The 24,993-nt window shown below is 45.8% G+C and overlaps 1 protein-coding gene across 1 annotated transcript in view; it reads right to left on the bottom strand.

Moving 5' to 3' along the window:
• Positions 1 to 20,525, bottom strand: part of ITIH5 (inter-alpha-trypsin inhibitor heavy chain 5) — a 47,098-nt gene extending 26,573 nt beyond the window's left edge. The window contains exons 1-7 of the mRNA XM_021530942.3: positions 20,347 to 20,525; positions 16,710 to 16,754; positions 11,110 to 11,273; positions 10,261 to 10,368; positions 9,484 to 9,734; positions 1,719 to 1,888; positions 460 to 576 (exon numbers count right to left, since the gene is read on the bottom strand). Coding sequence (XP_021386617.2) covers positions 460 to 576; positions 1,719 to 1,888; positions 9,484 to 9,734; positions 10,261 to 10,368; positions 11,110 to 11,273; positions 16,710 to 16,754; positions 20,347 to 20,466 — 975 coding nt within the window. The 5' untranslated portion in view covers positions 20,467 to 20,525. The remainder of the gene's footprint in view (positions 1 to 459; positions 577 to 1,718; positions 1,889 to 9,483; positions 9,735 to 10,260; positions 10,369 to 11,109; positions 11,274 to 16,709; positions 16,755 to 20,346) is intronic.
• Positions 20,526 to 24,993: the final 4,468 nt, after the last annotated feature.

Genomic DNA, 24,993 nt, shown 5'->3' with positions numbered 1-24,993 from the left:
AAATTACTTTTCTTTCAGCAGAACCTCTTGAGTTATACTTCACTAAGTGTTTTGCCAAGGTAATTTAAAGACAGCAGTGTCTTCTCTGTGCTGTTAGACTGGATACAAGAGTCGGCTGAATGCACTTTGCTGGGAATTTTGCCTGATCTGCCTCTCCTCAAACTGCTCAGAACAGAACTGCCCCAGACCATCCTATGCTCAATTTTGGCAGCACAGACTTTTATGGGGTGATAAATCCTTCCACATTCCTTGTTCCCATCCCATTCCCACTGACACAATCATTTCTCATTGCAGGTAGATCACCTTGCCTTGAGGCATCTTCAGAGCCACCTCTCACCTCAGACACAGCAAATATTTTGCAGGAGAGAAATGGGGAAATCTGAACCAAGATTTGACAAATCTGAGCCAAGCTTTGCCACCTCAGAGCCGAGCATCCCAGAAGAGACACGAGGAGCTCACCTGCTTCAGCTTCGTGCCCACCATGGAAGCGCTGCTGTCCAGCACGAACACCACATTCTTGGGCAGGGGAGGAAGATCCGTGGGGGCGAAGTAGTGCACGAAATATCCATTCAGGATCTGTGGAAGAGCAAGGGAGTCAGGAATCAAAGGGAGATCGTGATGCAATGTTCTACACACATCACTGTGGGACATTTGGGTGCTTTCAGTGGCTCTGTCTGTGGGATTCCTTAAAATCAGAGGGTTTTGGGCACGTTGCAAAAGGCAGGCCTCAGAGACAGCAGGATGATGATTAGAGATAAGCAGTAGCTGTAAGATTTGTCAGCAGTAAAATTATACAAGAAGTAGAAAGAAAGGACAAATAGAACAATGGTCTGTGTATTAACGCTTGGGTAGAATAACTCCCTAAGTTGCAGAAAAGTATATCTGGTGAGAAATTAGGAAGTTCTAAGCTTAATAATGGAGCTCTGTGTGTTGTATCTTAAGGCTTACAAGCAAGTATTGTATTCAAAATAAGCAAGCATTGTTTTAACCAAAGGTACGTGTGCTTATAGTGGTTGGATAGAACTACTGTCAATATGCTTTTGCTTTGTGTGATTGGTCAAAAAGCTTTTAAAGTAAGCTGTAACATTAAGTTCTTGGTCTGTTGCCTGGATGTGAGCTGCTGGCATCTTCCCATTGTCATAACCATGGAATGAGAGTGATGCTAAAAAATAAACAGCTCGAGATGATTTCTAGAGCAATCCCATCCTGTTTGTGATTTGTACGTAGTCCCTGGCCAGCAACAGTGTCTGCACTGGAGGGTATGAATGCTCCTTGGAATCCCTCTGAATTCTGTTCCCAGATACCCTTGGGATCCCCCCTTAATTCAGTTTATCCAAACTGGATGAGCCAGCTGGAGCTCTCCACATCTCCTTCCATGGCTGACATCAGGGTTTCCTTCCAAATGCAGCAAGGATGTAACATATGTGCCCAAGATCAGAACCACAACATTCCCTTGAGGAACTGGCCTGGTATCCAGATATGTACAGCCAGTATGTTGAGAAACTGAAAAGCACACACAAAAAAGAAGCTCCAGGAAGATGGGATTTAAGTACATCTTGTGGCTGCTAATTGATTGGTTTTATTTTAGATAGTTCTTACAAGATGGAGGAGTAGCCTTCACTTGGAAAGCATTTTCTAAGAATTTGGAGCAGGCAAAACAATTGAACCATCTCAGGCACAGTTAATAAGACAGAAAAGAGGAATTATGTGTACAGTACCTGAACATCCCCAACACTCAGCTCCCTGCTGACATCATATCTAATTATGAAGTCTCCCAAAATTCCATTTCGGGCAATCTTGGTTTGCTCAACAACACTGGGGTTGAATGTAACCTTAGCTAAGGTTTTGGTGTGCCCAATGACAGTAGAGGGAGGAGGAGACACATCACCTGTTGAGATAAAACCACAATATTACAGGTTTTTCCTGTTGGCTTACAGATGTCAAAGCACAGCACAGGTGGTGTTGCCATGGAGCCAAGTCAGCCAGCAGAGTGACTTGCTCTGAAAATTCAGCTCTCCAACGATAAAAAAAGAAAGATTAAAAAAAAAAATTAACCCATCTCCTCAAACTTTAAACTGAAACCCATCTTGCAATGCTCTCAGGGGTATAAATGTTTGTGAAAATTCCTTTATTCAGTTCTGTTTGGCCAAACACACAACCTCAGACATGCACATGCTGTTCATTCCAGCCAGCTCTAGACATCCAGGACACAAATCCTACACTTGAAATCCTGACAATCAATGCAGGTATAATTCATTTGACCTGTTTGAACATTTCTTACAGGATTAGATGAATCACACTGCAGATTTTTCCTTATTGATTATAAGGAATTCTTGAGGTGGCATGTTCAGGTACTGCAGGCATGTGGGGTGGGATTGATCTGACTGATCTCTTGATCTGAAAACTCTCTTATGTGTAATGTCTACATTTTAACAAGTCACCTTAGCTGCCTTTATGTTCAGCAAAAGTTATCATTATAACCACTGCAATTGCAATCTAATCCAACACTGCCAGTGCAGTCACACAAATTGCATCCCTAAAATGTAACTCATCCTAAACTCTGAAAATCCTTCCTGAATCAATAAAGAGGGATGTGCCTGGCAGAGGGCACCTCAGATAAAGACAATTATTTAGGTCTGAGTCATCCTGCAGGAAATTCTCCTTGTATTGTTTTTTGTGCTCATTCTCAAAAAGTTGAGGGATGTGGAAGTTCCCTGTTGCCTCTCTGTGTAAACAAAATCCCACCTTACCCTTTTTTGTTTGCCAGCTGTTTCCCTCTGAACTCCATTGGCACCCTTACATGAGATGGATCTGGCCCCTGAGCTTCTCCAGATTTTGAGGGCTTTCACCCTTTTCCTAACTGGCTTTTGAAAACACAAAAATATATTGTCAGCTGAAGTTGCTCTCAGGTGCTTAGCTCTCACAGTGATTATTCCAACAATCCTCTGAGGCACAGAAGTTTTATTTTGTCTGCTCCTGGGCTAGTTAGAATTGGTAGGAATCAGATGCTTGATTATACTGTTAGGGGAAATCTCAAATGTCTGCCAAGAATGCCAAAAAAATCTGTGGTCTGTGGTGTGACAGGGAAATTAGGGATGGGAGAGGTTCAGTTCCAGTTCAGGTGTACACAATGCAAACAGCTACGTATAAGTTTATTTTCTAGGCTCCACTATGCAAGCAGAGATCAGGTCAAGAGTATCAGAGATTAGGGTATGATACATCTGGCCAGACAGACATCTGCTTTAGGATAATTTTAATTAACAATAAATTAACAATAGTGATCCAAATGACAAGGTGCAGGTGGCTGGGAAAGCTCCATTCCAGGGGATCCCATAACTATGTTTATGTAATGAGCAGTGGCACTTCACCTTTGTAAAGGGCTTTGAGCAGCATTTGGGAAATGCAATGTGATATCAGTGAGCAACAATGAGCACAGCCTCATATCCAGACCCCACAGTGATTTACAAAACCAGAAATATGTGATTATGTCCATTTAACAAGTAGGATAATAGAAGCATGGGGTGGTACCTGACTTCCCACAGGTGAAAGTCCATAGAAATGCCAGGATTAGGGTCCTTGTGGGTTTATGAAATGATTAGACAAATCTGTAACTTTTACTGTGAAATGCCATGTACAATCTAGGTTCCTCTAGGCAAAGAAATGAGAGTAAAATTCATAAATCAATAGCACTCTAGGATGTTACTGCCAGGAAAATTTTGCTTTGTTTTTACAGTTGTCCTGTGAGTGCATTTGAAAAGACAGGATACAAGACTGTTCTACTGAGATAGGGAAGGGCTTTATCACAGGCCAAATTTTACACAAGCAAATTATAGTCCGAGCACCTGGACTGTGAAACAAACTCCTCAGCAAAAGCCTTGCCCAAGGAGACTGAATGACAGAGATCACACAATTTCAGTAAAATCAAGAACTGACTCTGCATCACAACTTCTCTGTGAGAGCTCCTAGCCATTTATCCTGATGGAAACAGGGAGAGAGAGGTCCCAGCCAATACACTGAAATCACATAGTTTTGTATCTTAGAGGGGGCTTAAAAAATGATTACCCAGAACTTTGACATTTTTTTTCTAAAATCTACGTACAGTTCAGATTTTTCCTGGCAAAGAAAAGTTATAAATCAACGTCACTATAAGGTTTTACCTCAGTCTTAATCTGTTTTTTATTTTTATAGCTGCCCTTTGATCTGATGAATCAACAGATACAATATGTTTTTAATACAAAATGCACCAGATTTGCTTGTATCTGCCTTCTTAATTTTCCATCTGTCTTCTATTGCTTCCAGAAATCCCCCTTAACTTCCAGTATGTGGGAAAAGCCTAAAATACGTAGAAGTGACTTCAAAGTTCATGTATCATTTCTGATCTCAGGGTTTCACATTACTGCCCCTCAGCTGCTGAAAGGACAGCCTGCTGTGGCTGCCTGCTCATAGCACACCAAGGGTCAGTGAGAACCAGTCAGAAGCTCCCTCCTTATTCCTCCTGCACGTCCGTGGCCTCTGGGCAGCACTTCCATGTTTCTCTGCCATAAATACAGTGATGGGTGAGGACAAGATGCCGTGCCACAGCAGCACAAACTCCAGTCTTAACACTTTGGACCATTGGGAATCAGCTGATTTAGGTAGCAACTCCATGCCTCAGTTTCCCCACCTCTTAAATGAGCATAATCACACGTTTTTTAAAGCAATGTAGAGTCTAGGTGAATCACATTGCCTCCTTCTATTGCTCCTCAGAACACTCTCTGTAGGTGATAAATGTCATCCTTTCTAACACAGACAGTGCTTTAGTTTCCAAGGCTGTCTCACAAGGCCAGTTTATGTGACAAGAATGGCTGAGGAGTCACTCCCATCCTCTTCATAACCACTCGTCTTCATCCCTGGGACAGAAGTAAGAAACCAAAAAATGGTCTGATAGAAAGAGTCCAGGAATTTTTTTTTTTTTTCCTGGAATAACAAAAATCAGGTCTGGAAGGTAACTTATCTAATTCATCCCATGTTCCCAGACCGAATCCCTTCCTACTTAGGTTTTTTTTAGTTTTTTGTTTGTTTGTTTGTTTGGGGTTTTTTGGGGGGTTTTTTTTTGTTTTTTTAATTTTTTGATACAATCAGTAAACACTTCAGACCTCCAGTAATGGAAACTCAGTGCCTGCACTTGCCAGTCCTTTCCAGAACTTCACTTTTTTCACTGTTGAACATTTTCAGTGTCTAATTTACATTTTTCCTTGTGGATTATAAACCCATGACTTCTTTGGGGTTTTTTTGGTTATTGACACAGAAGCCACAGTATCCTTTTCCTTCTTGCAGCTGCCTTTTATGTTCTTGAACACAGTTCCTATGTCTTCCCCAGGTTTCTTTTTTAGGCAGCACTTGATATCTGGATCACAATTACTCTTCTCTGTTTATTCATTTTAAACAAATGGCAGAGAGAGAAAAATCTGTGAGATATTTCAGAGTCCAGAGCATGGATGAGCTCCAACTGCTTAGGCTGGTTTGTGCTCACACTGAGAGAGTTAGTAGAGCCTTCAGACAAACTTTCCACTAAATTCAGCTGAAGAAGTAAACAGAGCAGGAAAACGCATTTTCCAGATGAAACTGTCGTCCTCACAAGAGGAACAGTTAAACCTAAATTATTTTGGAGTCTGGCAGATTCAGGATTAGAGCTCAAATGCAAAGTTTGTCCTCTGCTAACATGTGGAAACTTCCAGACAGCTGTTATAAGAAACAAAAAGCTTTCTGAGACCTTTGACTTCAGAAAGAAACAGTCATCCTCGAGCAGCCTGTGTCTCCTGCCCAAGTCCATGGCTGGTTCTCACAGCTACACCGCAGGAGCAAGATGGGGACAGCATCCAGGACATCATTCAGAAAGTGGCTGCGTCCTGAGGTTGCCAGAGAAGGTCAGGATCACTGGGGTTTCTCCTGTTTTGGGGTTTGTATCTGATAGAAGACAACACCTGCACATGCCAAATGATAACTTTCCAAAACTCACATGCCTAATGCCTTCCTTTGGGAAAAATACAACTCCCAGATGGAGCCATGTGCACAAGACTTACTAAACAAGGAAATATCCTAGAAAGACCTGTCATCACATTGTCTCTGCTCCCCATTCAGAGAGGAGGGATGCAGGACTCTCTGAGAGACAAGAAAAGGACATATCCACGAGATAGACTGGAAGAGACACTGGGATGCTGGTGGCTCAAACACTCAGGAGGAGCTGCCACAGGCAAAGCTCCCACCCAGGTGCCAGGGGCAAGCACAGCCCAGCCCAGGCTGCAGCTGGTGCTGGACCAGATAAGGAAAGAGCTTTGTCCTTATCAAGTGAACTCAGCTGTGATAACTCCCCTGCCCTGAGCAGTGCCAGGACATTCACACAGAACCTGAAGGTGCTCACTCTGCTGATGGGCCATGATGGGACATAATTGACAACAGTGGTAATTTATCAGGTAGCTGTATCTTGTAAGAAGGTGTAAAAAACTCCCCAATTGTCCTCTGATCCACAACATTCCAACATTCAGGTGTCCTTGACCCACAGCATTCCAACAACCTTTACAAGCTCCCCACCCCTGGGCAGGTACCTGAATCTGAGTGAATATAAACCAAACACATTGTGCATTTTCTGGGTTTCCCTAAGATTCTCCTCAGCACATGATGGATCTAGCCTGTGACCACCCCTTTGACCAACAGGCATTGACATTGCAACAACCAAGTCTCCTCACAAGTCTTTCAGGTGGTGAGATCTTTCTACTCTTATACATATTCTTAAGTGATATATTTATGATTTTATATTGTCATATTACTGTAGATAATAAGAAGCAAAACATATCTAATTTCCTGTGCAAACAGGACAATAAATAAAATAAACCTAAATAAACCTATTTGTGCATTTACAAATACTTATTAATGAGTGTTATTTCCAGAACCTGGGTTACCCTCACGTTTTGGGGTGGGTTGTAACAACTTGATGGCACAATATATTTTTCTTCCACTATTCTCAAGGTAATTTATAATTACTTATCAAAATTTCATATTTTATCATTAACTGTGAAATGGTTTAGCTATAGGAAATAGAGGAAGAGAGCTTTCATGACATATTCAACCTCAAACCAGTCAGACAGTACCATTTTCCAATGTTCCAATGTCCAACCAAGTGGTACTAAAGAGTTTTAAGCCATGGGAATCCAAGAGGGAGCAGTCACTTTTTTCTGGCTTACTCCCAGTATACAGACTGTCAGCAAAGCATCTCCTCTTGAAATGTGAAGTTCACAATTCACCTGCCTTTCACTTAAAAATTCACAGCCTTCCCTGGAGGTCTCACTGGATGTGCAAATTCCATCCTTTTTGGGTGTCATATGAGCAAGAAAGCTTCACAGGGAGCAACTAATGGCTCTGATGGTTTGGTTTTGGATCCATCTTGAGAGGTGACAGTCAGCTGGAATATAGTGGACAACTACATGGGATGATTCCAGACCAAAAGGGTCTGAAATTGAATTCTGAACACAGATAAAGCACAGGCAATCTGAGCTTCAGTTGCATTACCCGCCCTGCAATGGAACACCTATTTTATATACATTTTACTGGCTAGGGAGGATTATAGAATGCAACAGCTCAGGCCCATTTTTATATGAGCTCTTTGAAATCTGAAGCATGATGCCAAGAATGTCAGTGCTCCCAGATTGCCATTTGGATAGTGAGTTACATGAGTTCTCCCTGTAGTCATTTACATAGAGGAATTTCCATACTGTGCCGGACCAACAGTGTGTCTGCTCTGCTTAGTCTGTCTCTACCCTTGATCAATGCCAGATGTCTTGCAGGAAACCACATGCCAGCAATGCACTGTGATATTCCCTGATAGGTGAAAAAGGCTTCCTGCCTCTCCTGATGAGGGGCAGAGCACATTTATCACTTGGCATGTGGATGTATGACACAGAGACTAATGAGGTTTGACCTGAAGATAGCCCAAGTCACTGTGAGCCTTAATGTGATTTGGATGGAATCAGTAGGATCCCACTGAGCAATCAGTTTAACTCCAGTTCACATGCATTAGGATCTTTCCGTGGCAGATATGAGCAGCTCCACTGATTTTGCTGGCCCTGTGTCACTTGGAGTGACTGATGGCCAAGTCCCAAAAGACTCTGCATCCTCCTTCCATCCTTCTTTTTTGGTGGTGTTTGACAACATGTAGCAACCACAGTATCCTGAGCTGTTGGTTTGTGGCAGAAAAAAATTGCATTTACACTGTCTGAAGAGTGAGCAAGGATGGTTAGGGGTAAGAGCTGATGCTCAGATAGCACTTAGTGCTTTGGCAAAATATGGATTTTCCTCTTGGAATTTCCCATGTCCTGAAGTGCAGGATTTCCTATCTTCCTTGGCATGGATGGATGGAAAAAACAATTCACTTAAAATAGATAGTTCCCAGGAGATGCAGAGGCCAGGGAAGAGCCTGCTCCAGTGCTGAGCACAAGGCCTGAAGGCCCAGTTCAAAGCTCTTAAAGACAATAGCAAAGAAATAAAACCCCAATTGAGATGAATGGGATCAGCCCTGCATTCATTAGGCTTCAAAGTCCTCACAGGCTGAGGCACAGATTCCACACAGACACAGCCACCCAGAGAAAACAGATTCAGCACTGCCAGGCCACTTCTCGAGTGCTGGAACTCAAAATGTCCCTCAGACATTTTTGGAGGTTCCAAGCCCTGGTCAGAAGCATCTGAGACCTGGCAGGCAGCTGGAAACAGCTGTGATTTTTGGTTTGAACCATGGAATGATTTACCAACCTTGCAGGAAGAACAAGAAGTCACAAAAGTTTAGATATTATAGTAGAAGTACTTATAAAGTAGAGGGAAGAATTTTTAATGTAGTACAGGGGGGGTTTAACACCTATACAGGGGGGTTTTTACTTTGTACATGGGGGTCAGAGGTTTTAGGATGGAGGGATTTGGGCCTGTCCTGTCCTTCCTCTTTCTCCTTCCTCACCTCCATGATCTTGGTGATGTTGGCACTCACAGATTGGTTTAGAGTAGAAAAGCACCATTTAATATAGGCAATAGGCATTGGGGAAAACTGTAAACATGTAACACATTATGTACCACATAAAAGATAGAAAATCACCATTTAATATAGGTAATAGGCATTGGGGAAAAACTGTAAACATGTAACACGTTATGTACCATATAAAAGAGAGCAGCAGCCCTGGGTGGGGAGAGAAGAAGCAGTCGGGGTCAGAGAGGATGTCAGGGTGTGTGTGTGCCTCTGCCTGAGCTGTGAGCAAACCACAGTAGCCAGAGAAGAAAATCTTTTAGATAACTTGCAATAAACTGCCTTGAGACCCAACAACAGAGACTGCTGAGCCTTTCTTGGGAAGCTCGGGTTGGAGGAGAGACTTTTCCACCACACGGAGCCCCTGAACCAGGTCTGGGTTCCATCACTCGAAAAGTGATCGAAGCCCCACAAATAACAGAACCAAAATCTTTCCTTACCTTCAACCTTCCCATTGCCCTTCTGCTTGCTGTTCCGAAGGGGAGGCACCTCCAGGGACACTATTCCTGAGTTCTCCAGGATGTTCACCTCCACCCGGAGCCGCCCCACCAGCTGCTGGGGCCGGATGCTGACGGTGTATTCGTATTTGCCCAGGCGCCTCTGCAGAAGTTCTTCGTAATGCAAAATGAACCTGGCCTGCATCTTGCGAGGAATGAAGACAGAGGCCTTGAATGTCTCATAGCCATTCTCCCTGGAAGGAAAATCCAAAGACAGCTTCACATCCCATGCACATCACACGTTAACCTCCTTTGCCTCCCCACAATAGTTTTGCCTGACCCTGTTCCCTGTAAATAATCAACTGAACGTTCCCATTGAATCTTGTTGAACACCTGTTGCATTTACCATTGAATTTTCTTCATTTACTACTTTATATAAATAAAATATATTCTTGCTTCCCTCTTGAGTGAAGTGGATAACTCTGTTCATGACAGCACCCTTATTTTCCTTTCTCTTATTCAGAAGTAACAAGAATTCTTTCCCCCAGTAGTACATCCTGGAGCATCTTGGAATTTAAAAAGTTGTGTGACAGGATTAGAAAAGGCCACACGCAATTTTTCATGGGTTGGAGTATAGGAATGACACCAGGCAGTGCAGATAATATTCAGTTTAGTTACTCCTTCCTGTAAATCCATGGATGGGCATGCCAAGGCAGCCAATATAAAGATGGCAGGAGACTGCATCACTTCCCAGAACACAGCCAAATGCACAGCACTCACCTTCCTTCTGTGGGGCTTGGAGGTTTCTTGTGCCTTTCTTTGTCATCCGTGCTATTTTTCTTTTCTTTCCCTGTGACCTCTCCATAATAAGTCTTGTTGCCAATGCTCCTGGAGAGATCAGAGATGTCAGCATGGTCACTCTGCACCCAAGCACAGTGGCAGGTGTACGTTTGCTGCGGGTGCATTCACAGACTTGGATGTGAGAAGACTCTCCGAGTGCTGCTGGTGTCACTCTCCTGAGTCCACCCAAGTCTCTGGGATAGAAGCCAACTGAGAAGTTCCCTGGCTGGAAATACCAGCCCAGTACAAATGCAAAAGTCTCTCATTCTTCCTATTCACTCTAAATGGAAATATTTCTTAAAGAGTGGGTCCCCTATCCCTTTGGTCAAGTCTGAAGCTGTGGGCCCAGTATCTGTCTGTAGAGAGGATCTGAGCATGATCAAACCAAACATGTTTGAGACCAAAAGTTTAATTTATTGATCATTTCACTATGAGGTTTCTCTCTATTTGGTTTATCATTCACATCTCCAGCAGCCACTGAACCTATCTGCTGGTTGGAGTTGACTTCTGCTCCATTGACAATGTGGAGAACATGAAATAACAAGAAGATTCTTAGGCATTACAGACAGTCAGGTGAGATAAATATATCTACCAGTGTTGCTGAAACTTTCTCTGGAAAGGTGTTTAAGGTCTTGAAGAGAGTTTTCTCATTCAAATCAGAGAGGAGGAGAAGGAAGTGTTTGAAAGATACTCAGAGGGGAAATAGAATAGTTTCCTCCCTGTTTACACTGAGGATTTGAATTTGGTGTCGTGGTACCCATAGACTTGGTCTGTGCATTACTTACTTACATGGTAAAGTTGGAGATGAAAGCTGCAGCTGGGATCTGCATCTCAAACACGGCTTCCCGTGCCTCGGAGCCGCTGTTCACCATGGTGCAGGACACGGTGGTGAAAGCATACCGGGAAATGATCGTGGATCTCACGTGGAACTCAGACATCCGAGGCCTGGTTTCCTATGGGAATCCAAAAGGTCACCCCTAAACAGGCAGCTGGATAACTCACCCCTTCAGTGTTTCAATGGATTTAAGATTTAACATGGACTAGCAAACTCCCAATGAGTATTAGACCTCCTGACAGCAACAGGCAAAGTGGGCTTGTCCTCAAAATTTCAGGTGAGCTGCAAAGAGTAAATCAGGAATGTGGTATTGCCTTTGTTCATGCACAGAGGCCACAAACTTTGTCCAGTGCTTGGGAAAGTTCTGAGAGCTCTGCTTATGCCACCCTTTAAGCTGTGAAACACCCTGACAAAATCCATCTGTGTCCTAAACTGAAGCCTTCAATTGTGACTGTGTGAGAGGATCAGGATTATTCCCTTGTGGCCTGGGAAGAAAAGCCCAAAATACATCCCCCTTGGGGTCCAGAACTGTGTCACAGACCCTGCTCTATGCACTGTGCACAAGAGCAGATGGAAGACTTGAAAGACTGACATCACCATTTAGAAAGAAGCACCTCCAAATTCTTCCAGTCAGATCCCTGAGTTATGTAAACAGATAAACTGCTGTCAATGGAGTCAGCTGAGTCCTCCTCTGCTCAGAATCCATCCTGGAACTCTGCACCAATGGATGAAGACACTTAATAAAAAACATTGACACTGTGACATCTCAAACAAAATATTTTAAGCTTTTTAGCTCACACTGGATTCCTTCCAGCAGAGAAGCAGCAGAGACAGCAGTGAATGACACATGATGTAGTAATGGAAGCTGAAAGCCAATTTCTGCTTCTTGGGAATGTGTTTTCGTGCACAAGTCCTGAGTTGGAGCATTCCTCCAGACTAATGTGTTTTTTGACAGCACCATCTCCATGGAGCTCAAATGTTTTCTTCCTGGAATACTTCAGTATACTTAACTGTAAGCAGCCCTTGAAAAAGAAAATCTGTGCATCGACTTACACAATCAAAGACCAAAACCTCAAATGCAGAAGGGAGATAAAGGGTAAAATGTGGTGTTAATACAGAGTAGCCCCACTAAACTAAATACAGCAAGACTCTTCCTATTGAGGTTGGTAAAAACTCACAGTCACGTAAGAGTTGTGAGGACAAGAACAGGCTCTTCAGCTGCATGTCCAGGCTTTCTTTCAGAACAAAAATAATTTTGGCAAACAGCTCAAGAAAGGGAGCAAGTGTTTGTGTAAGTATGAAACAAGAACATTTGTGCAGTAGCTCATGGTATCAAAAAAAACTGAGAATCCAACTAAACAAGCTGCTGGGCTAGTGAATTCCAGGCAAATGGAAGAATGAGGATCCACTGGAAACACAGATCTACCAACAGACTTGGCACAAAGCCCTGCCTGCCTACACTTGCAAGGCTTGGAAAGACTGATAATGTGTCTCAGATGAACCTGGTCATGATTGGTATCTTCAGCTGGGGAATGTGCTCTGTGCCCAGGATCCTGCTCAGCTCACACGGAGCACAATGGCAAAAGATTAGAGCTTCTAGGATAGGAGTCACCTCACTGATTTTAGGCAGATCAGTGCAATGGATCGGTGGATCTAGGCTAGAACACCCCTGCACAGATCTAATGTCCCAACCTTAGACCACTGCTTAATTAACTGCTGTTAATTAGAACTAGATCCTGCTATTCTCAGGACCTTCCCTGATACATAGGCATGGCTTCCCAGTCTCATTATCCTGAAGGTGGAGAAGATGGGGAGTTTTGATTGAAATAGAGTTGTAGGAATGTTTTCAGATATAATTAGCTGATGTTTCATTCCATGTCCATCCCACTAATTGCCTGTGGCATAGCAAGGTTCACAGAGGATTTAATAACAGAAGTTATAGAAAGAATCAGACACTAAAGCAAATTCTTTGGTGTCAGACCTTTGGCATTCACCCCATGTGCTGCAGTTCATAAAAAATCTGTGGGTTTATATGTAGCTGATATATGATCAGCAAAAGAGGATCAAGCCCTTTGCCTTTCACTTGAGATACAAGTGGCTGTGCAATGACCTGTTTGACACTGTGCATGCACTGATGGAGTCAGAGGAACTCAGGAAGTCTTTCAAATGTGACAGAGAGCATGAACTTGCTGTTGTTATGACAACAACAGGAGAATGGTTGTGTTGGGTGAGGAAAAAAAAATCCATTCTAACCCTGTAGCTTGTCACTAACAGAGACCAACAGCACATGCTTAGAGTAGAGTGGCAAATCAGTCCAACCTGCACTGATACTACCCTGAAATAGTCTCTCAGTTTTCAGCAATTTGTGGCTGAAGGAACTCCAGAGTCAAGGGTGGTATTTTTGTGGTATATTTGTATTCTGTGGATTTCTCTTCTATTACTTTACACAGCTGCTTTTTGAATCCATGTAAACTTTTAACATCCACAACATCCTGCTGCAAGTTCCGCAGCTTAATGATGTTTTATATGCAAAAAAAAAGTCATTAGGGTTTTTTTTGCTAAATCCACTCTGCTGGCTTCAGCTGATCTCTGTTACAGAATCACAGAACGGATTGGGTTGGAAGGGACCTCTAAAGCCCATCCAGTTCTAACCCCTGCCATGGGCAGGAACACCTTCCACTAGACCAGGTTGCTCCAAGCCTTGTCCAGCCTGGCCTTGGACACTTCCAGGGATGGGGAAATATCTCTATCCCACTGAACAAGCTCCAGTTCTGATAACCTTACAATCTGAGGAATGGCAAAAAAAAAAAAAATACACAACAAAAAAAGACATTCAACATCCTTCCCTCTTCCTGGTGGATGTGAGTTGCTGTTGGGAAAATCAAACACTGAATAAGGGCATCAGATAGAGCTGAGGTTGAAAGAATTGGTTCACCTTCCCATCCTTGGAAGAGATCTGCTATTCCCTGTATATAGAAAATACAAATGATGGGGGCACAGGCATTTCCAAACAGGTTGCTCGGTCAGGCTGGGCACGCAGCCCGAGTTCCACTCTGTGATTCCTGTGCTGCATTCCCTGGAGCTCTTGCACAATCCATCAGTGCCTGGTGCTCTGACTTACAGCTGCACAAATGTTATTTGTTTTCTGCACTTTTTATTGAGGCCTTGTCTTAGGTTGCAAATGGGGGTGTGTATTCTATTCCTGTCTGTTAGAAGTGGGGCAGTTCTCTGCTGTCCATGGGGCAGTTTTTTTCTTGATCTCTCCCACAGCCCATCCTCCCTCCAGGAGATCTCTGCTGTCCATGGCCACTGAGTGTCCCTGCATGGCTGAGAAAATTCCATCATCCATGGGGAGATGCTCTGCCCAGGGGAGGAGCCGAGCATTCCTACCTGGATCCAATCTGACCTGGGAACCCCACAGCAGCCTTTGCCCCCTGCATTCCCAGAGGAGCAGCTTCCTTCCCCCTGCATTCCCAGAGGAGCAGCTTCCTTCCCCCTGCATTCCCAGAGGAGCAGCTTCCTTCCCCCTGCATTCCCAGAGGAGCCCAGGCCCATCTCCCCCAGCCCTGGAGCTCCAGAGGAAAACTCCCCCCTTGTGCAGGATCCTGCTCCAGCAGAAGCACAGCTGGCACTGCAGGAGGGCTGAGCCCCCCTGGGATGGGGCTGAGCCACCTCCCTGACACACAGGGGCTCAGGGCATTGCTGACTCTGGCAGGGGGTTGTTTTCTTTTTTGTACTATTACATTTGTATTTTTAATTTCCCTAGTAAAGAACTACTCGCATATCTTTGCCTGAGAGCCCCTTAATTTCAAAATTACAGTAATTCAGGGGGAGGGGGTTTACATTTTCAATTTCAGGGGAAGCTCCTGCCTTCCTTAGCAGACACCTGGCTTTTCAGACAGCCAGGACAACCTTCAGAAGATGAGGCAGCTCAAAGGAAAAAAAAGAAAAAAAAAAAGCAAAACAAACAATTTATTTAATGTTAATATTACCATGACTTATCATCCCTATTAAAAATTAAGTGAGAGAATGCCAAGGCAGCAGATTAGCACACTGCCATGAGGCATGTTGGCTGGATGCTTTGTGGAGGTGCCCTGGTTATGATGATGAACTGGCAGCGGAGATTTTCTCACCAAACAAATTATGTTATGATTATTTACATGAAATATTTGGAAGAACAGAAAAAAGAGCTGAATATATGAAAGCCATTTAGTATTTTTGCCTTTATCAGTTACTTTCATCAAAACAAATTGACTGTCTCTCAGATTAGAAGAAATAAACTGGTAATAAGCCTGAGAGTTTCTCTCTAGGCTGCTGATTCCAGTATGTCAAAGATGAAGGGGATGAGAAGCTGTTAAGGTGATGGCTGCTCAGTGTCTGAAATGAGTTCCACCAGTTCTCAACTGGGAAGTCCCCCAGAAAAGCCAGAAAAATAACTGGCCATGATCAGCAATTCTACCCTCTGCCTCTCTACATCTAAATTTTCGATTTCTGTGCTGGAAGAATGATATTGGCTTCCTTGTTTTCTTACTTTCTCCAGGAGATTTTGTCAGAGAACAACAGAGATATTCAAATTCCAAAGCAAACTCCATTTCTCTTCAAACTCAATGAGATTTCATCAGGCTAGTGTTCACTGAGTTATTAAGGTTGGTAACATTAGATATTCTTCCTCCAAATTTGGGCTTGAGAAGATGGATTGGGAAGTATTAGAAGAACCTGTACCTGTTGCATTGATCAAAATGAAGATATCTTTTTTTACCTTACTGTCCTGGCTTGTAAGATCAGCATGGATTCTATTTGCCATCTGTTGGAGGTTGGGCAGTTTTCTTATCTCTTCCAAGAACAATGTCTCCCTCCTTAATGGGCCATGGAATGACTGACTGCATGACTGGGAAAGTTCCATCATCCCATTGTGAGATGCTCCACCCAGAGGGAGGAGCCAAGCATTCTTACCTGCATAAAATCAGCACTTTTTGGGATGCCAGGACAGCCCTTCCCTGGATTCCCAGAGGAGCAGCTTCTTCCCTGGTGGATTCCCAGAGGAAGACCAGGCCCAACTACTCCATCACCAGACTTCAGAGAAAACTCCACCCTTCCACAGAATCACCACTTCAGCAGCATTTCATCTGCCACTCCAGGAGGAGCAGCCACCATTTAACTGGACTGCTACCAACATCCTGACTCCTCAGAGTGTCAGGTTTCTGACTCTATCAGTAGTTTTGTTTGTACTAATTACATTTTTTTATTATTTTTTTCATTTAGTTTTTCTCCTAGTAAAGAACCGTTATTCCTATTCCCATATTTTTGCCCGAGAGACTTTTAATTTTGAAATTGTGGTAATTTGGAGGGAGGGGGTTTACCTTTTCCATTTCACAGGAGGCTCTTGCCTTCCTTCACAGACTCCTGTCTTTTCAAACCAAGACACCCAGAATCTCACTCTACCATCAATTAGAGGGATGCACACACACACACACACACACACACACACACACACACATATCCAGGGAAGGTGTAGTTCCCATGAGGTAAAACAAAGACAGGGTGTGATACATACCAGCCTCTGCAGGAATTTGGCCTGTCTTGGGACACGGCGAGCAACCTGCAAAGAGTTAAGGGAGTGAGTGGGTTCTGTTCAGCTTCCAGCAGACATGTCACTTGTTTAATCCCAGACACGGGGCTGTGTGACTGATCACCCATGGCCACGTTCAAATGTTCCTCTGGTTAAAATTAAAACCTGAGTCTCTTCTGTATTAACAGACCCACTGATCAAAGCTCAGCAGTGGAATGTGGCTGTTTCAGGCAAGGAGGTGCTGGCTGTTTGGCAAATGGTGCTTGGCAAGGAACCCTCTATATGATGGCAGGAAGGGCAGCCTTTAGCACTGGCCCTGGATGCTAAGGACATCCCTGGAAGTACTGAAGGCCAGGCTGGATGGGGGTTTTGAGCATCTTGGTCTAGTGGAAGAAGTCCCTGCTCATGGCAAGGGTTTGGAACTTGCATCCTCTTTAAGGTTCCCTCCAACCCAAATCATACAGTGGTTCTATAACTTGTTTAAATTAATCCCATAGCTTCAGCTGCATGAATATTAGCTCAAGAGCAGTTCTGTTACCTAAATACTCTCCATAGGTACTGTGTATTTATTGTGCAGTGACAGAAAAGCACTAGTTATGTGCAAAACAGGAATAAAGATATTTAAATTCAGCCACAGACCTTATTATGAAACAAAGTGCTTCACTTAGGACAGTGCAATTGTACTCACTGTCTCACCCTTCTCATTAACTCCTCTGACTTCTTCTCACATGGTGTGAGACCCAGTTCATCATCTCTAAATCAAGTCCCTTCCCAAAGCAAGTCTTTTGTCAATGAGGGAAGCCAAGTGCCATCTTAAAATATCAGGAAAAGCCCAGAGAGCAGAAGAACACAACAATATGTTTTTACCTGATTTGCCCTTTCAGTTGATTTACTCTGAAATAGCAGCAGCCCTTGCCAAAGAGATGATTTTATGTCTGTTTATATTGTGCATTGAAAAGCTCAGGAATGCCCAGCGGGGAAATTAAAGTTTCATGCATGAGAATCTTTACTATTTCCTTCTGCATCATTTTAGCCAACATCTTGTGAAATTAGAATCAAGGGAAAACAGATCCCTTGGGAAATGAGGGGAGGGGAGAGGAGAGGAGAGGAGAGGAGAGGAGAGGAGAGGAGAGGAGAGGAGAGGAGAGGAGAGGAGAGGAGAGGAGAGGAGAGGAGAGGAGAGGAGAGGAGAGGAGAGGAGAGGAGAGGAGAGGAGAGGAGAGGAGAGGAGAGGAGAGGAGAGGAGAGGAGAGGAGAGGAGAGGAGAGGAGAGGAGAGGAGAGGAGAGGAGAGGAGAGGAGAGGAGAGGAGAGGAGAGGAGAGGAGAGGAGAGGAGAGGAGAGGAGAGGAGAGGAGAGGAGAGGAGAGGAGAGGAGAGGAGAGGAGAGGAGAGGAGAGGAGAGGAGAGGAGAGGAGAGGAGAGGAGAGGAGAGGAGAGGAGAGGAGAGGAGAGGAGAGGAATTGTTTGCATCTTAAGATTTGGAAAAAACTTTCTGTCTGGGTCTGTTATCTCAGACAAACAAAGCCCCTCAGGAGACTACTGTGAGAGGCTGCAGGTTCTTCAGAACAAGACAGATAAATGTCTGTGAAGTTGGCTCTGCTTGGAGCAGAGGCAGGGATGAGAGATCAATAGCCCTCAGTATTTTTTTTTACTGAAGGTTTACCTTTTGGAACAAATCCACCTGTTGTTCTGATCACAGGGGTTTTTAAAGACTAATCAGTGAAACTGGAAACTTGGTTCCTATTCTTATCCTTCCCCACCAAAACCCATTTTTTTTGCTTGCTGAATTGCACAAGAAGGCTCTGTGTGTGACTTCAAGAACCACCTTCTAAAGTCTTGGGGATACCCAGTGGACATCAGTGAGGAGCTAAGGATCACCAGAAAGGTATATCTCGTTTTCTAGGACTTCATGACGACTGCCAAAACATTGCTGTGGGGTTTGTTATCAGTCCATTGGACTGTTCCAATCAGGCAGCTTCCCTGGCATCATCTAATGGAACAATTTCCAAATTATCATCAACATTTAGCTTTAAAGCTTTCCAGCACACTCATTAAAGCCAGATAATTGCTACTAGTGACCCTCTAAGTTACTGCCATCTGTTAGTCCCAGCATGGTGGACATAAACTGTGCAGTGGATTTGTTTCTAGTGCAGTATCTCAATCTAGGGGAGATTCTCAGCCTGGCTCAGGTCTTCAGTGAGGACAGACAGAAGTCCTCTTCTAGATCTCACTGTCCCAGGGCACCAGGTCACCACACCTATTTACACATCACTGCTTTTCTGGTGGAAATGACTGCTGCCACTGACCTGCCAGAGCACACAGCTCCTGTGAAAACACCCTCTTGTGCCTCAAGCAACATCAACCAGATTACTCCAGCACTGTGAGCCAGTTCTTTGAGCTTTGCAACTGATTTTTCCCCTAAAGCAGGTGGGTGATCCCAGATACCACTCCACTGGCAGTGGTGGAGACCCTCCCTCTTGGACAGGTGGGTTTGAAAAACAATGTTGGTTTGTGTCTGAATTCCCCCAAAAGGAATATGCATCCATAGTAGACATGTACACAAAAGTAGACTTTGAAGACAAAGTTTTTGGTGTCCCCACAGGGGAGAGATGAGGATACTTCTGGAGAGAGATTCCTTCTATTCTAAGTGGGATAGATACAGACACACATGAAGAGTTTCACTCTTCCCACCTGCTGCATGGCAGAAAATGCCAAATACAGACAACTACTGACATATTGGACAAAATGGATTGTCCCACCTGACCTCCAGCAAGGCACAGGTATTCCACAGTTCCTGCATTGTGTCTCAGGCCCACATGGGTGCCTCAGTTGCTACAGAGCCTCTCAGATCTGATCAGATTTAGATAAATTACTGATGCCCTTAGTGGCCCAAAGTCACACATGATATCTCTTATGGACCTGACAGATGTGAGCACAGACCTGAAGCCCTCTTTTATAGAATCCGAGTGGTTTGGATTGGAAGGAACCTTAAAGATCATCAGTTCCAAACCTTCTGCCATGGGCAGGAACACTTTCCACTTGAAATAGATCACAGCCTCCCAAACTACCACTCAAACTCTTGCAAGTTGTTCATTGCTCTTTCAACCCTATTTTCTTAGATCTAAGCCACACAATAACACAACATAATAGCCCCCACTTGCAGAATTATTTTTTTTTTTCTTTCATTGTCAAGAAGCGTTTTAGAGGCTGAAATTCATGTGGTTTGTTTCATCCAGCACGAGTTAAAAATCAAGTACAGTAAGAGCATAGGCAGAAAAAACTATCCCCCGAGCTCGGAATACTCGGAATGACTCGGACTGGAGCGTGGCCGGGACACGGCGTTGGCTGCTCTGTGCTGTGGAATGCCAGCTTAGCCCGGCCGTGGGGATGGATGTGTGCCGGACCGAGCCGTGCCGGGGCAGCAGCGCCAGCCCGGCGGGCTGGTCCCTGCCTTAGCCCCTCCAGCACAACCCCGTGCTGCCCGCAGCGCCTCCCACGCAGCTCGGCTGCACGGACAGGTGGAATAAACGCATTTTTATCAGACTGCCCCGCTTGGCAATACTCCTGCTGGAGAGGGGACAAGCCAGCTGCGGCCGCCTGATGCTCTGCCTCAAAACCTACCTGTTCCGCGATGCTGTAATCCGCCAGCAGCTGCTCCTCCAGGTACCTGGCCATCAGCTCCGAGTCGGGCTGTGCCGCCGAGGGGGAGAAGCCCCAGCAGAGGCACAGCCAGAGGATCATGGTGGAGAGGAGCGCCGGGGCTGCTGCCCCGCGGCCAGCGCTCAGCCAGCCCCGCTGCCGGCTGCGGGAGCCCGACAGGAGACACAGCGACCCACCCTCTCCTCCTCCTCCTCCTCCTCCTCCTCCTCCTCCTCCTCCTCCTGCCCGGCTCGGGACCGGCCCCTTTTCCACGCAGGGCGGCCTCCCGTGCCGCAGGGGATCCCTGCAGGGCTGGCATCCCGTGCCCGCTGGGAATCCCTGCAGGGCTGGCATCCCGTGCCGCAGGGGATCCCTGCAGGGCTGGCATCCCGTGCCGCAGGGGATCCCTGCAGGGCTGGCATCCCGTGCCGCAGGGGATCCCTGCAGGGCTGGCATCCCGTGCCCGCTGGGAATCCCTGCAGGGCTGGCATCCCGTGCCGCAGGGGATCCCTGCAGGGCTGGCATCCCGTGCCCGCTGGGGATCCCTGCAGGGCTGGCATCCCGTGCCCGCTGGGGATCCCTGCAGGGCTGGCATCCCGTGCCCGCTGGGAATCCCTGCAGGGCTGGCATCCCGTGCCCGCTGGGCTCCGCGCTCTTCCTCAGCCCCCTCTTGGTGCCGGGCGCTCCCGAGGCGCTGCCACTTTGTCATTTCGGCACCTCCAGCCCCTCTCGGCTGAGGGGACAGTTCCTACAGCTGGAAGGGGCAGGATGGTGCCCCAGTGCCAGTGGCTCCTACCCACGCCCTTGGGGAGTGCAAGCCCAGGAGATGATTCAAGGTTAGGGCTTTCCTAAAGGGTGGTAAAATCCTCTGGTTCCACCCTCCGTGAAGGGAAAGCTTCTCTTGCTCCCCATCTGGAGAGCCCTGGCTGGCTTAGGAAACTGCCCCAGGGCAGGGCAGGGCAGGGCTCCCTCCGCACCCTCACCTTGGCAGCGCAAAGGTGGCCCAGACACGGAATTCCACCTCCCTCTCTCCATCCAGGCTGTGTTTCTCATCTGGACAAAGCTGGGGTGACCTCCTGCCCTTCCTGCCATTTCCCAAAGGCCCCGGGTGAAGGTGGACACTTGTGGGACAGGCTGGATTCTGCCTGGCAGCTGCCAGGGACATTCCTGGGGCATGGCAATGCCAGCTGGCACCGACCTGGCAGCTCTTCCTTCCAGGCGTTCGGGAGCTTGTATCTGCAGCGCTCACCTCACCCCAAATCGGGCGTATTTGCTACTTTGTTCTTCTATGACAGCAGTAACTTCTCAAATCTAGCAAACCTCCTCTTTTTGATTTGTTTTGGAGTTTTGTTTTTTGGTTTTTTGTTTGTTTGTTTGTTTTTTGATTTTTTGGGGGTTTTTTGTGTTTGCTTTCTCCTCTCCTCTCCTCTCCTCTCCTCTCCTCTCCTCTCCTCTCCTCTCCTCTCCTCTCCTCTCCTCTCCTCTCCTCTCCTCTCCTCTCCTCTCCTCTCCTCTCCTCTCCTCTCCTCTCCTCTCCTCTCCTCTCCTCTCCTCTCCTCTCCTCTCCTCTCCTCTCCTCTCCTCTCCTCTCCTCTCCTCTCCTCTCCTCTCCTCTCCTCTCCTCTCCTCTCCTCTCCTCTCCTCTCCTCTCCTCTCCTCTCCTCTCCTCTCCTCTCCTCTCCTCTCCTCTCCTCTCCTCTCCTCTCCTCTCCTCTCCTCTCCTCTCCTCTCCTCTCCTCTCCTCTCCTCTCCTCTCCTCTCCTCTCCTCTCCTCTCCTCTCCTCTCCTCTCCTCATTGCCAGCAGGAGGGAAGGAATAAAAAACCTGTCCAGTCCTTTTCCCATTGGGACCACTGTCAACTCCAAAGGCTTCTGTAGGGGGCAAGCCCTCAATGGGAGCTGCAGAACTGGGCAGCACTGCAAGGAATGGTGGAAGGCTGATGTGGATGGGGAAGAGAAGATGCTGGCAGAAAGCTGGAGGGAGGCTGGACAGGATGCTTCAGGCCCCAGGGACACCCCAAGTGGTTCCTGTACTGATTTTATCCCTGCCGGAAGACAGTTGAAGCATTTTCTTCAGCTTTTCACCATTTCAAAATGCAATAGAAGAGGTCTCAACCATCCATTTGGGAATCAGTGAAGACACTGTGATGGTTCAGGCTGAGACCTGGCTGAAGAACACGCCAACAGGATGGTTTTAACTATCTTTCCTCTGTTTCCCGTTAGTTTTGGCTCCCACATGTCTTGCCTAGCTCAGAGAAGTGCATGGGAGCAGTGTGGGAAATAGGACTGCAGCCTTTTGTGCCCTTACTGCTGACATTAGGATGCTCTCAACCTGCTCTGTGCTTCACTGGCCTGGGGACACAGATATGTAAAAGTCCTGCAGTGGTGGAAATGCTGAAAACAGGCATCCAAGCCATACATATAGCATGATTTCCCTCCTATTCTGGAAAACCTAAAGGGAATTAAAACACCTCTGTAAACGCAAGCCAAAAGCAGCCTGCTAACCTTAGGGGTAACAGTAATTTCTGGTCAGAAAGGGGAGGTGTTTGCCAGTTTGAAATGACCATTGCGCAGTCAGGAGGCATTTGGAAAACCATCCAAATCTCACCAGCTGCAGCATTTGGCCACTCTGCATCTCCCACTGCCCACGTGGGGATCTGAGGTATATCAGAACAGTGAGACACTGCAAAGATGCTGCAGTAAAGCTGAGCCTAAGCAAACCTGGTGAAAAGAGGGAATTCAAGCCAGAACAGGATCCTCCAGCAGGTACAGGATAACCAAGGGGCATGACAGAGTGAGATAGGAAAAGCACTGCCCTTCCTAAAGGGATTAGGAGCAGCCAGATCTGCTTATGCTCCCCTCAGCAAGGGCACGTAAGGACACAGCACGTGGGGAAGACCAGGGTGTGTTTTAATGTGGTTCGGATGCAGTTGGGTTTGCTGAGTGAACATTGAGCCTGGGGTCTTGATTGTTCACATTATCCCCTCTTCCTCCTCCTTGGGATACATTCTCCTGGTTCAGGGTGTGAACATGGCAGGAACTGTTCTGGGGATGCTGCTGGAGTCCGAGACAAGCAGTTACTCAGGTGTGCTCACATCAGACATGTTCAATGCTGACTTTTGCAGACTTAGCAGGATGAGCAGATGTTCTTTGGATGGGAGCTCAGCAAATTAAATTTCCTGATGTGCCTGCAGCCAGCATGAGCAAAGACAGCAGGGAGAGGGGCATGATCCAACAGCTGAGCTTTCACCTGGAACAGATTGTTTTATATCAAGGAAGTCCCTCTGTGTTGACACACAAACATGACCACCTTGGTGACCTCATGCAGGGTTAAATGCCCAACCAGAAGTGTCTGAAACAGCAATTAAATGTACCCAAAGCACCAACAAACTGTACATTTCAGTGGCATTCAGAGCCAGCAAATGGATCAAGAAATTGGCAAATTCCCAAAGGGTTACACAGGTGTAATCATAGAGAAATGTCCTGAGGTAAAATTAATTACCATGAAGTTCAAGGAATTGAATTCCATATTTTCCTTCAGGCCTTAATCTGAGCAATCTCCTCTGAAACATCTGGATGTGATCTGCTGCTCTCCAATTCTGACACTATTGAGAGGTGCCTGTGATCCTGAAAGAATCAAAATGGTTTGGGTTGGAAGGGAGCATAAACATCATCTAGTTCCAACCCCCCTGCCAAAAGCAGGAATGTCACCATCTCTGGGCAGTCTGTGCCTCACCATCATCTGCAAAAATAATTTATTTCTAATGTCTAATCTAAACATCTCCTCTTTTAGTTTAAAACTGTTACCCCTTGTCCTGTCACTAAATATCCAGGTAAAAAGTCAGTCTCTCTGTTTTTTATAAGCTCCCTGTAAGTTCTGGAAAGCTGCAATAAAATGTCTCCAGAGCCTTTTCTTCTCCAGGCTGAACACCCCCAGCTCTCCCAGCCTGTCTCCATAGCAGAGGTTCTCCAGCCCCCAGAGCATCTTTGTGGCCTCCTCTGGACCTGCTCCAACATATTTTTTTTATGGATGAAGCCCTCCAGTCAGGGTTCCATGAAGACAGAGAAGAGTAGAAAGGTATTTTCTGGGGTCCCAGTGTCTGCTGATCTTCCTGCTGCCATTAGCTGTATGCACCATGGCCCAGCAGAGCATTTCAAAAGTTCCAAATCTGGTATTATTCTGCTGAAAATTGCCCAAAGCCTCTGCAAAAGGGCCTTGATTCTGGGGGTGTCTGACTGTCTCTGGGGCACTGCTGTACATTCATATATATAATTTCCCAGAATGGCTGATGTGTGATGGGATTAATGTCAGGGCAGTCGCACCAAGTCTGTTCCTTGCAGGCACACCCTGTTCTTACCTGGATCACCAGAAATTCCCAGATATGGAATTCCTTATGGGAAGAGGATGCTGGTTATCTCATCAGACCAGCATAATATCTCATCAGAAATTGTGACATTTCTCCCCAGGTGCAAGCCAAACTAGCAAAATTTAATTATTCTGAGGGACAGGCTCTGCCCAGCACAAATTCAGATGGCTCAGGGCAGGCAGTGCATTAAAACTTCCTTCCAAATGAATCCCAGCCATGAGAGGACAACTCATGGAACAGCCCAATGGACACATAGCACAAAA

Source organism: Lonchura striata, chromosome 5, assembly GCF_046129695.1.
Source record: "Lonchura striata isolate bLonStr1 chromosome 5, bLonStr1.mat, whole genome shotgun sequence".
In the NCBI taxonomy this organism is placed as follows: Eukaryota; Metazoa; Chordata; class Aves; order Passeriformes; family Estrildidae; genus Lonchura; species Lonchura striata.
Note: the sequence above shows the minus strand (reverse complement) of the source record. Positions and strands in the feature narration are given on the sequence as shown.